Below are 11,973 nucleotides of genomic sequence, written 5' to 3'. Positions count from 1 at the left end.
CCATTGCCACTTTTCAGAAGAGGCATATGAAGGCTATATAAACCTGCATTCATCCACAGGTTAAGACACGAATTTTCTGAATTACAAACTCTCTTCTTGTCTTCAAAATATTCTGTGTGATCAATCAAACTGTTGAGTGAGTTCGTTGAATCCAACAATTTGAGGTACCGCTATTATTCGAATTGAAGGTCATTTTATCCTGGGAAGATTCCATAACCTCGGGTATAGTGAGGGGAATTATTCCTTAAGGACACGCCGTGAAGTCGGGGAACTTGGCCTTACAAATTCTGTTTCATCTATTTTCTAAAAATAAACACACTTCTTAGATAGATTATTCATAATCTAGTATTGAAGGTGTTAAGTAACTTCAAAAGTGTTCTTGTCTTAGACTTGAACTAGAGTTGAAGTTGGGGTTGTCTGTACACAGATTCTTCTTGTACCTGAACACCATAATATAACACTTTCCACATTATCTGTTTGTATATTTTACACGACAACATGATCATTACCTACAAGAAAGCATATAATATCCTCGTTATATGGGTAAAAAGCTAGTACAGAAACCAATTTTGTGGTATCGCGATGAACTGTGGGGAGTCTTTAACGCTTTGTTCGTAGTCATTCTCTGGTGCACCAATGTCCATTTCCCCATTCTGTAATCATCCTCAAGTTCCCATATATATACTCATGCAAGGGTATCCACTTGGTTGGGGAGTTAGTTGAGCAAACCTTAAACGACCTCCACACACACCCAATTTACAAGGGAGCATTCAGTTCTACGAATGATATGTTGGCTTCCGAATAGAAAACACCTTCTCATAATATGAAGCGGATAGAGACTCAAGGCCTACAGGATGATATGCCCGAGCTAAGTTGAATAATGCTTCTTGATTCTCTCTACAAAGTTTCAGATACTTGACCAGAAATGCCAAGCCTTGTACTACAACGGTGATGCTTACTCTTAAGTCTAACATCAAAAGCTAGATTAATCAATGCAGTCCTAACACAAAGATTAACAAACGGACTATCAGGAAGAATTTTGTAAGGTTCTTGTGCAGCTGCTTGATATTCGCTTCCAACACTAGACTGATGCACTGAAATTATATTGGCAGTACGCAATCCTTCTCCTTCTCCCGAATGCTATGGAAGAATCTGAAATGCTTATGCGCATAAATACTGCAATTTTGAAAGGATGCCGTTTAAGAATATCCCGGACAAAATTGTACCCATGTCCAGGGTCTATCACATTGTATGCCATCTGAGCGCCACCAAGTGTAAGCTCTTCGGTATTATCAGAAGATATTTCATCAGAAGCAAAGTTCTGAGTCCATTTAACATCCAATGGACTCAGAAAGATGCGTTATAGGGTATTAGCCACTTCTTTGCCTATATGGAGGCTTCTCAAAGTAGATCCAATTTCTTCATTCTGTGGTTGTTTACTTGTTAACATGTGTATCAGACTCCCTTTTATCATTTCTTTTGTGTTTAGTTTATATGATTTAATGAAGTTATGCGCTATCAAATATGAAGAGGAAGAGATGATGGTGAGTTGAATTTCACTTGGTGTGGTCACTATAATACAGAAGAAGGGGAATTGTGAGTCGAATTTCACAACATTATTTTTTCTGTGAGGAACTTAGTACGCTGTATGCCTAACAGAGTATTTGGATCACATGTTTGATTACATTTTCGGATAAAAAGTAAATCAAATACTAATCGGAATTCTAGAGAATTCATATATCCTTTTCTGTGCATGGAATGCATCTCAAATGGAGTAGCTCTGCATGAGATGTGGCTCATCCAGAAAGAAATGTTGTTACAATATTCAAGAAAAAAACTAATACGACTTCTGCACATTTCTTGTCTTTCACAGCGGAACCTTGATCAGAAACACAGAAAGTATTTAATCTACTGGGATATCGGTGAAAGTGTACCAAGCATGCAAGTTCTTGCTATCATCGATCAGCTGCTTTCGAGATTAGCTCCCCGTGTGTGTGTGTGTGTGTGTGTGCTGTTGCAAAGTAATACTATATGTTTTCTGACAATTCGGGTTGTTGGGGGTTGACCAACTTACCAAGCACTACATTACATTACTTTACTTGTCCTATTCTTTTGTGGCTGCTCTTTATCATTTCTAATCACTTTTAAGGTGAGTTGTCTTCCTTGGCACTTCTGCAGTGTGCTGTTGACCAGAGAATCAACTTAAAAAAATCAGTTTAGCCCTCTACTAGTTTCTCTTAAGTACTGTGTTGTGTCTATAGCAAAGGTTTGGTTAATTACTTGTCCTATTATCATAATGCGGCCGCTTATCACGCCTAACCACCTTGTTGAAAATTAAATTACGGTGAGTTAATTTGTTGTTGCCTTTGTAGAAATAATTTGACACTTAAGTGCAAGCTGGACTTGTCAACATGATTTATTGTTGCTGCCTTTGTAGAAAATTGAGCTTGTACTCTTAGCCATGACACTGATGTTTGTGGTGAAGAGCTTCTCTTTTTTTAACTTCATCTCTTGGCCTGCCAACTATAGTAATATATTCAAAGACTGTCGGCTAATCTTAACTGAGTAGTTAAAAGTTTTGAGTTTGACAAATCAGAGCTTTGTCGGTTTGAATAAATTGGCTTAGTCCTACTGAATTATTGGAGTTTCTTCTTGTTAAATTTTTTTAGCACGTCACACGTTTTGGAAACATGCAGTCATGTATTATGGCACAAACGGTGCGGTTTAGTGATCAATGAATTGGATTGAGCATCACAAGGTCGTAGATTTAAGTTTCAGCAGAAACAAATTAAAACACTAGGTGATCGATTTCATCTCATTTGTTCATGAGCCTTGTTGAACAAAATTACATGATACATGTTAAGTATATCGTTTGATTAAGTCGAGGTGTGTGCAGGCTAGTTCGGATATCACGATTATCGAAATGAAGTCATGTATTATGACGGAAGGATTTATAGACTTCTCCCTATGTTTTGTTTCTCTTCCAAAATGATCTGGTGGTAGACTTTTATTACTACTTACATAAACTCACAGCCTCTATTGAACTAATCAAATTAAGTTGATACAAATTTTGTCTACCTTTAAATTGAGTAGTATTTTCATTAAGAACACTCGTATCAAATCTACTTTCTTGTTTGGATGGCTGTTAATTACTTATTGTATTGCCTTCTTAGTTTAAATATCATGTGTGTTTATATATTGTTATTCGAATTTTATTGGATAGTATCATCAACTCCATCGTTAATCATTATGTATCAATTAAAAATTCAATTTGCTTAACGACTGATTTAATGTGCTGGCGTCATTGTCTAATAATCATATTTTATGATTTATCTTACTTTTCGTGTAGATTTTGAAGAAGCATAACGCTCGTTATGATTTAGTTTGCATAGGATTGTTTTAACCTCTTAGGGTTCTGATACCATGATATAATTTATGATTGATTTATTATTGAAAATACACTGTCATATATATATACACATCACGTAAGATTCCTAGACTAATCATGTACAGAAAGTCCTAGATTAAGTCATGTAACGAGAATAACAATCCTATATAAACTAAGCCACAACGAGTGTTATCCTTCTTCATGTTTGTTTTTCATACTACTAATGTGTGACGCTATATAGCAGTGGAAAACAATACAATCTATCAAACCTAGCAAGTACTCCCTTCGTCCCATTTTACCCGTCCCAAATTGGGATGACACAGCTATTAAGAAAACAATGATTGGTAATGTAACTTTACCATTTTGCCCCTCTTAATTGTGTCTTGTTGTTAGTTCCAATATTGATGGATGACTAATACCATAGCACCATTTATATTCTTAATGGTGTACTCTTAATGATACTCCTCTTTGCAACATTTTTCAAAAATGCTAATAACAAGGAGTAACAATTACTTTTGATAAGTAAAAAAGCACAAGTAAAATGAGGCACCAAAATAGGAAATTTGGGACGGGTAAAATGGAACGGAGGGAGTATTTATTAAAACACTACAGCTCACAATGCAAACACTATACATTATGAAACGATTTCTAACAATTACCACAACGTTACGTTGGTTGCTAATTTTTAACTTCGTTGTTGAATGACTCTTTCCTCTTGTGAATCACATAACTAAATAACCAACTCAAGATAGTTACCAAAAGAACGTGATCATTTCTCTTTGGGATTGCATACATTCTTCATCTTGCTGCATTTATAATGTAGGTAGGGTCTTCATTACTACACAGATGGTATATTGGAAAGGGCTGTAAAGGAGAAGACTGCAGTGTCACAAAGTGAACCTTATCTCATTTCTACGCGCAGCAATTTTTGTGTTCAGTTTCCTCCAACACATTTGCTAAATACACTACTTTTTTTAGGACTTATCTCTAACTCTGACTTGTAAACTCATAAAACTGATCGATGCCAGTTGAAATTGAAATATTTGAGTCAAATCCAACCGCAATACAGGACTTTTTCAATTAAAAGAAAAAAAATGTGATAATTTTGTGTAATTTGAGTATATGATCGACCTTTGTATAAACAAGAACCACATAAATAAAAGGCGTAGCTTTTCTTTTTTTTGTTTTTTTTGTTTTTCATTTAGTGTCCGATATCCATATTTGAGTTCGATTAATTCAGATTCGTGCCGCATAGGACCCCATTTGGGGGAAGCATTTCCTACTAAAGATTTTTTCATATCCAGGCCTTAAACCCGAGATTTCTGATCAAGAGAGGATCAAACTCAAGAGAGGATCATACTCATCCGTTGCACCATAATTTTTTTTATGGTAAAAGAGGTAGTTAGGATAAGTCGATATCATCCTAAGTAAGAGTGGAGAATTTTGTATTGAAATTCCAAGCAGCAGCTAAAATTGCCGCCTTCTTAACAAGCTAACTCAAAAGGAAAAAAAGAAAAAAAAAAATCAGCACGTTTTATTTGTACAGTTTTCTGAACTCTTTGAATACAGTTGTTGTGCTACATGTGTTTCAGTCAACCACGTTGTATTTGTGGAGAATCTTGGAAATATTGACACCCTCTTTTTATTTTTATTTTTTTTTCTTGTAAATCTCTTTGTATATAATTGATTTTTTAGTATTTTCGTTTTGTTGCTTACTATCATTTTGAATCGAAAATTTATTAGAAACAATCTTTTTAATCTTTCAAGGTAGAAATAAAGTATATGTACATATATTACCTTTCTCAATCTCACTTATGAGTTATATCGAGTTTGTTGTAGTTGTTTTTTTTGTAACCATGATTACTTCACTACTTCTTTTAAAAGGAAAATGTATTAGGAAATAAAAAATATGAGGGAAAGTTAGAAAATTAAATCCTCACGGACAAGGTAAGCATTTAGACACTTGCTAATTGATTCATTTTTAATTATTAGAATATGAACTCTAACCTTCAAAATATATACCACGAATTTACTTACACCAAAAAGAAATAAATACTTCCATAATTGAACTCGAAAAAAAAAAGGTAATGACCACCTAATATTTGTGCCCAGTGAATGAATGCAACACGTATAGTATTTTACATGAGAATTTTCATTTTAATTTATAACTCTTAAAATTTAATGACAACTTTATGTCCTTGTCGGAAATTATACAACCGCCTTTTCTTCCTTATCTTAACCTTCAATATGGAATTCTGCACAAACTTTTCACATTGACCCTATTTTAATTTATAGCACTTGCGAACACTTCACGCTACTTTTATTTTTAAAGCTAGTTTCGATGACTTTAGTCCTATTTAATCAACCATGGATGTTGATTAATATTACATACTATAGCCTAAACCAATAATCATTTTGGTTTAGGCTGGACATAAAATATTAATATTAAATAATTGAATCAAATTAAAAAAATTGATATTTGATATTCAATAATTCGATCGGCATTGTATTTAGGTGTATAATTTAATTATGGTATTAGAGTATGAATATATATATATAATCGACTCATTGTCTGCTCAAAACTCAAAGATCGAAAGGTCCACTCTCCACTCTTCACTTCAGTTTTACAATAATTGTCTTCACTGTGAATAGGTTAATTTTTAGAAATTTAATTAGATAAAATAAGAATATAATATTATCAAATATCGTATAAATTGAAGTTTAATTTATCAATTATCGAATTATCGAATACTTTCTACCATCAGTTATTAAATTAAAATTTTAAAAATACGGAATCGATGGAGCTGTCCACCCTTAATTTTGGTCACCTTAATGGACGACTTACTTTTAGTTTCAAACCGACGTAGGACGAACTTTCCAAATTATATAGTTAAAAAAAATTGTCATCTAATATTCTCGTTAATTTTCTCAACCTTTTATTTGGTTAAGACTTTTGGAAATTTACATTAGAGGCAAGTTCCACGCAGCATCTACTTCTAGTACTAAGAATATATAAAGTTGTACTACCAGACTCTGAAACTTAAAAATCTGAGTTGGCTGCTATTTCTTTTGCTTGTACTCAAAATCATATTTCAGTACTAATTAATAGTCTCTCAATATGGAAACAGACATGTCTTTCTTGTCTAAAACTTCAAGTAGCAGCTCTAGTGATGATGATATTGAATTGAGGAGAGGTCCATGGACTATTGAAGAAGACAATCTCCTTGTCCATTACATTACCAATCATGGGGAAGGCCGATGGAATATGCTAGCTAAACATGCTGGTACCTAATTCTTTCTATATAGTCGTTGTTGAATCTTTCACTTGTGCTTATTCCTTCACTAAAGCTACATGTTCTTTTCTGTAGGTCTGAAGAGAACAGGCAAGAGTTGCAGATTGAGATGGCTGAATTACCTTAAACCGGACGTTAAACGAGGAAATCTCACTCCACAAGAACAGCTCATGATTCTTGAACTTCATTCCAAGTTGGGCAACAGGTATCATATATATAGTACTGCTTGATTCACTTCTTTGATTATATTTTGAATTCTAAGATGAAACTGATTTCAATGGTCTAGCACTCTCTCTCTCATTTAATTACAGCGAAAATGCTCTATTTCCATCTTGAACTATACACGAAATTACTGAGACACACTCAAACTTTAGGAGGTCCTATTACCCTGGGACTAGTTAAAACTGTATTTTTGGCAATCTTAGTGCCTACGTGACGTATCAGTGAATCAACACACTGAACTGAAGGTCCACGTAGGCACTAAGGTTGTCAAAAATACAACTTTAATTAGTCCGGGGATAATAGTAACCTCCTAAGGTTCGGATATGTCTCAGCAATTTCGTGTATAATTCAGAGAGCACTCTTAATTATATAATTACTTTCAAAACCTGGTTTAGTATCAAAGTTTTGTTTTACTAATAATTTTTGTGATTGTCCTTGACAGATGGTCAAAAATTGCGCATTATCTACCGGGGAGAACGGATAATGAGATCAAGAATTACTGGAGAACGAGAGTGCAGAAACAAGCGAGGAATCTGAAGATTGACGCGAATAGTGCAGCATTTCAAGAAATGATTCGTTATTTGTGGATACCGCGGCTTCTTCAAAAGATACAGAGCTCCTCTTCTGTTATGCCATCAATTCAAAGTCCACAATCAACTCCACAAGGTTTCAACATAGAGAAAAACAGCACCAACACCAGCAGGTGCAGCAGCTGTTCAAGTTCACATTCGTCGAATATCTATAATTCTACCAACATTATGTCAGAATGTCCTAAAATTCCACCACGCGACATTGGCGATTCTGACTTAAATTCATTTGTCAAGGCTCATTTTCCAGTTGATGACAACAGTTATGATGTGGATAATTATGGACAATTAGCAACTGGAAATTACTATAACGATGTGATGGATTATGACCAAATGAGTGGAGATCAAAACAAGCTGACTGGTGATGTTTTATCTGACAGCTTTTGGAGCAATATGGATGAATTTTTCTACCAGAAACAGGATATGAGCCATTGTAGATAGGAATACTAATAGTTGATATGACTTGATTGAAGTTGATATGGCTTGATTGATGCTAGTTCTAAATTCAACTGTTCCTTATTATTAAAGGAAAAATTGTGGGCAGTGGAATAGGTTTACGAGATGAAAAATGGAACCATCACCAACAAGTTAAAAAAACATATAGTCAATTACCTGAGCTAATAAGATTTCTCGAGTTTCTTGTTCTTGAAAAAAAAAAAACGAGTAGTATTTTTCTGTTCCAACACTTACATTTCCTAATAGAGGGGATTGATTGTATGAAGAAGTCAAAAGTAGAATAATGTGTGTAAAAATACTGATAAAAATGTCATTGAAAGCACGAATATTGTTCTTTTGATATTTGCCAGGTTCCTCCTTGGTTCTTATTGAGTCTGTTCATGTAAACAGGGGGATCCATTAAGGGATGATAATTGATACTCTATCGGTACATTTTACTCGTCATATTTTTTTCTATCGCACACTTTTTGAAAATATATTAATTAAAAGGATAATATCTTGAGAATCTTAGTAAGCTCATTTGGTTTGAATGCATGATCTTTTACCTCGTTTGTGAGTATTCAATTATCCCATATTATAATCCCCTCTCTCTTTTTTTTAAAAAAAATATTACTCTCTTTTTCATCATATTAATCTCTTTTCACATATATTGAGTAAAGATACAAACTAATAATAGCTTTTGGTCATAGGTTTTGGATTAAATGTTCAAATCTTAATTTCAAATATTTGTTTGGTCAAAAAAATTTGTTTTGAACTTAGAAAAAAAACAGTTCCTAAGAACTTGCTCAGACCAGCTTTTTGAATTTTTGGAATTTTCACTTACAAAACTTCAAACTTTTTTCAAGTAAAATGCATATCTAAACACAGCTTCAAATTTCAAAAATCATAACTTCAAAAATTCAAATTTTCAAGTTATAACTCAAAATCTATGACCAAAACAGAAATTATATCTTTATATACGAAAATGAAAACTATTTTGGATGATATGAACTTTCTTTTTCTTCACTTTATTATAAAGAATTGTCCTAGGTTTACAAAGAGCCAAAAAGAAAGAATAGGCTCGTACACGTGAGAAATGAATTTACAACAAAGGTGAATTTACCTCTTGCATACGATTATGATTCATATAATGATCATGATTTCAGAATTTGCTATGATTATTATATTTGGAATATCTCACATATACATCTTATTAAATTTGGAAATACACCAATCTCAAGCAAAATATTTTTTGGGGAAAGGACAGAAACGATATTTTAAATTTAACTATTTCCACGAAAATGGTCATGGAATTTAAATTTCACTTTCTAGTCATTTCAATTTGTTGGCTTGTTCTGTACCGTTTCTACACACCTTCTATACATATCTTATACATATAAATATTCTATACGAAAATTATACAGTTTCGATACACAATTTATATAATAATTGAACACTTTTTTGTACACATTTTATACAATAATTATATAATTTTTATACACTTTCTGTATATTTTTTATATATATTTTATACATATACATATATCTTATATAGATACATATTCTATATAACAATTATATTGTTTTTATATAAATATATTTAATTATTGTTTTTAAACAATAAAAAAAAAGAATATTTTTCAGTTAAAAAATTTATAGCAAAAGAAAAAACTAAAATATTTTAAAAAAGGACGAATGACCCAAGTTGAAAACTGTATCAGTATTGTATATGAATTGTATCAGTACTATATATGGAATGTATATGAACTTCATGAGCCAAAGTGATCCAAATTAGGAAATGACTATAAAGTGAAAATACTTTATCCGACTGGACACTTTTTGGCAAAATTTCAAACTTAGGCTATTTATTTTAAAAAGTGTTACGCTGTATCTTTTTCCCATATTTTTAAGGTCAGTATCATGAATTACATACCTTAAATTATAAGAAATTGTGTGTGATCATATTTCAACAATTTTTACAGTGGAATGAAGTCACTTCAACTTTTAGAAAATCTTGAAATTCCACGAAAGACGGATTTAAAAATTCGAAGCAGAAAAATATGAAAGATTTTTCTGGCCGCCCATTAAAGAGTTGATCATATGACATAGTACAGTAATTACTATTAATTCTTAGTGGATGACTGGGTCTTAAATTTGGAACAATTCAATCTCATCATTGTACAGGACTTTTGATATGAAAAAAAGGGAAGAAATAATTTCATCGAGGATTTTACCTCAATATTCAATTTTCTTAGTATTTATCACAATGATCCTAAGGCCTCGAATAAAATAATAAATATGATCACTTGTGTTTGAAGGTAAATTTAAAACGATACTATCTCAAATATAATCCGAAACAACTTTAGTCATATAAGTTAAAAAGTGAACACTTCAGTCTAGGTCATATATTTTACAAGTTTGGTTGTTAATTTTACGAGAACGATGAAATGGAAGGGATTAAACTTGAACCTAACATTTTGATGCTATTAAGGGTCAAAATAGCTCAAAATTACATTTTAAACATAGCACCAATCATGAAGAACCATTTTTGCCATTTGTACCTATAATTGTTATAATATATAAACTAATTTCAATTCAATGGTTGTGTTAGAAATGAAACTTCATGTTGATTTGACTGGGAGATGATCTTAGAAATGGATGCACAGAATTATTTTCAAAATAGTATAAAAAGAATGATTTTATGAGAATTAAGTTGACTTGGTGCATAAAAAGATTTTGAAAACAAAAAGGCACGACGTGTTCATTTTCTTTGTAAACGATTTTGCCATTTTCCAAATTTCACCACAAGTGGAACCATTTTTTTTTTTCTATACACTTCTCGTCTTTGTCATATATAATACTTCCTTCGTTTCATTTTACCCGTTTCAAATTGAAATGACACAGCTATTAAAAAAACAATGATTGATAATGTAACTTTATCATTTTGCCCCTTTTAATTGTGTCTTGTTGTTAGTTCCAATATTGATAGATGATTAATACCAAAGCACCATTTATATTCTTAATGGTGTACTCTTAATGGTACTCCTCTTTGCAGCATTTTTCAAGAAGGCTAATAACAAGAAGTAATCAATTACACTAAGGGCATAATGGAAAAAAAATTGTTTTGTCTTGATAAGTAGACATTAAATTAAAAAATTTGAAACGGGTAAAATGAGACGGAGGGATATTAAGAAAATTGGAGATTCATTCAAAACTCTATTCATTTCTCTACATACTCAAAATATTCTCTTTGGATCATATTAAATTTAGTTTGCAAACTCTAAAACAAATGAGAGTTAATTACTTAATAGTCATCTTACTTATGAAACTTATACCGTAAAAGTCACACTTGAATTTTGTTGTAACATCAAAATTTGTTAATTTAACTTAACTTTTCTAGAAAGTCATTTCAACCGGAAAATCACCTTTCTCGTATCACAAAAATGACGTGACATGTCATATTACCCATTAAACTTAAGAAATTTTCAAATGATCATTTAGCAGATGAATTTTATTGAAAATCTTCTTTTATTTCTTAAAAAGATTTTGTTCGATATATATTCGACGATATGTATGACTCTCTAGCAATTGCTTGTATGTTTCACATTCTATGAGGCCAGTATGAAATGACCGGAGCCAAGTCTAGAATTCCCAATTGAAAATGCTACTTTAAAATATAAGTTCAAATTAAATCAACACAGAAGGAGGTGGTTTAAAGGGGAGGCTAATGAAGTTTTTGCTTCAGGCATTCAGAAATTTAAGACTCCAATATTTTTAATTAATAGAGAATTTTAGGATTTTATTTTTGTTTAAACAATATAAAATTTAGATTAAAAAAACTATGGAAAAAAACATATATTCTTTATATTAGATAATATTTTAAAATTTTGAATTAAACTACTCACATCTTCATTTTATTAATAAAATTTTATACAACTTCGTATTGTAAATACGTGACTAACATCTTATTAACATGAATTAGTCTTGACCAAGTATAAATAATGGCAATAACATGAAAGGAGCATAATCAATTGAATCTAAATATTCTA

General features: G+C 31.9%; 1 protein-coding gene across 1 annotated transcript; it reads left to right on the top strand.

Moving 5' to 3' along the window:
* The first annotated feature begins 6,311 nt into the window (after positions 1-6,311).
* Positions 6,312-8,288, top strand: LOC107862179 (MYB-like transcription factor EOBI). Its single transcript, XM_016707659.2, has 3 exons — positions 6,312-6,672; positions 6,757-6,886; positions 7,346-8,288. Exons 1-3 carry the CDS (start codon positions 6,507-6,509, stop codon positions 7,929-7,931), a joined length of 882 nt encoding a protein of 293 aa, XP_016563145.2. The 5' UTR covers positions 6,312-6,506; the 3' UTR covers positions 7,932-8,288.
* Positions 8,289-11,973: the final 3,685 nt, after the last annotated feature.

This window comes from Capsicum annuum, chromosome 3 (assembly GCF_002878395.1).
Source record: "Capsicum annuum cultivar UCD-10X-F1 chromosome 3, UCD10Xv1.1, whole genome shotgun sequence".
Taxonomy (NCBI): domain Eukaryota; kingdom Viridiplantae; phylum Streptophyta; class Magnoliopsida; order Solanales; family Solanaceae; genus Capsicum; species Capsicum annuum.
Note: the sequence above shows the minus strand (reverse complement) of the source record. Positions and strands in the feature narration are given on the sequence as shown.

Excerpts from the sequence above, each read along its gene's own strand:
- LOC107862179 (XM_016707659.2), top strand. The coding sequence starts at position 6,507 with ATGGAAACAGACATGTCTTTCTTGTCTAAAACTTCAAGTAGCAGCTCT. Across the intron at positions 6,673-6,756 it reads TATGCTAGCTAAACATGCTG|GTCTGAAGAGAACAGGCAAG; the intron begins GTACCTAATTCT and ends TCTTTTCTGTAG. Across the intron at positions 6,887-7,345 it reads CATTCCAAGTTGGGCAACAG|ATGGTCAAAAATTGCGCATT; the intron begins GTATCATATATA and ends TGTCCTTGACAG.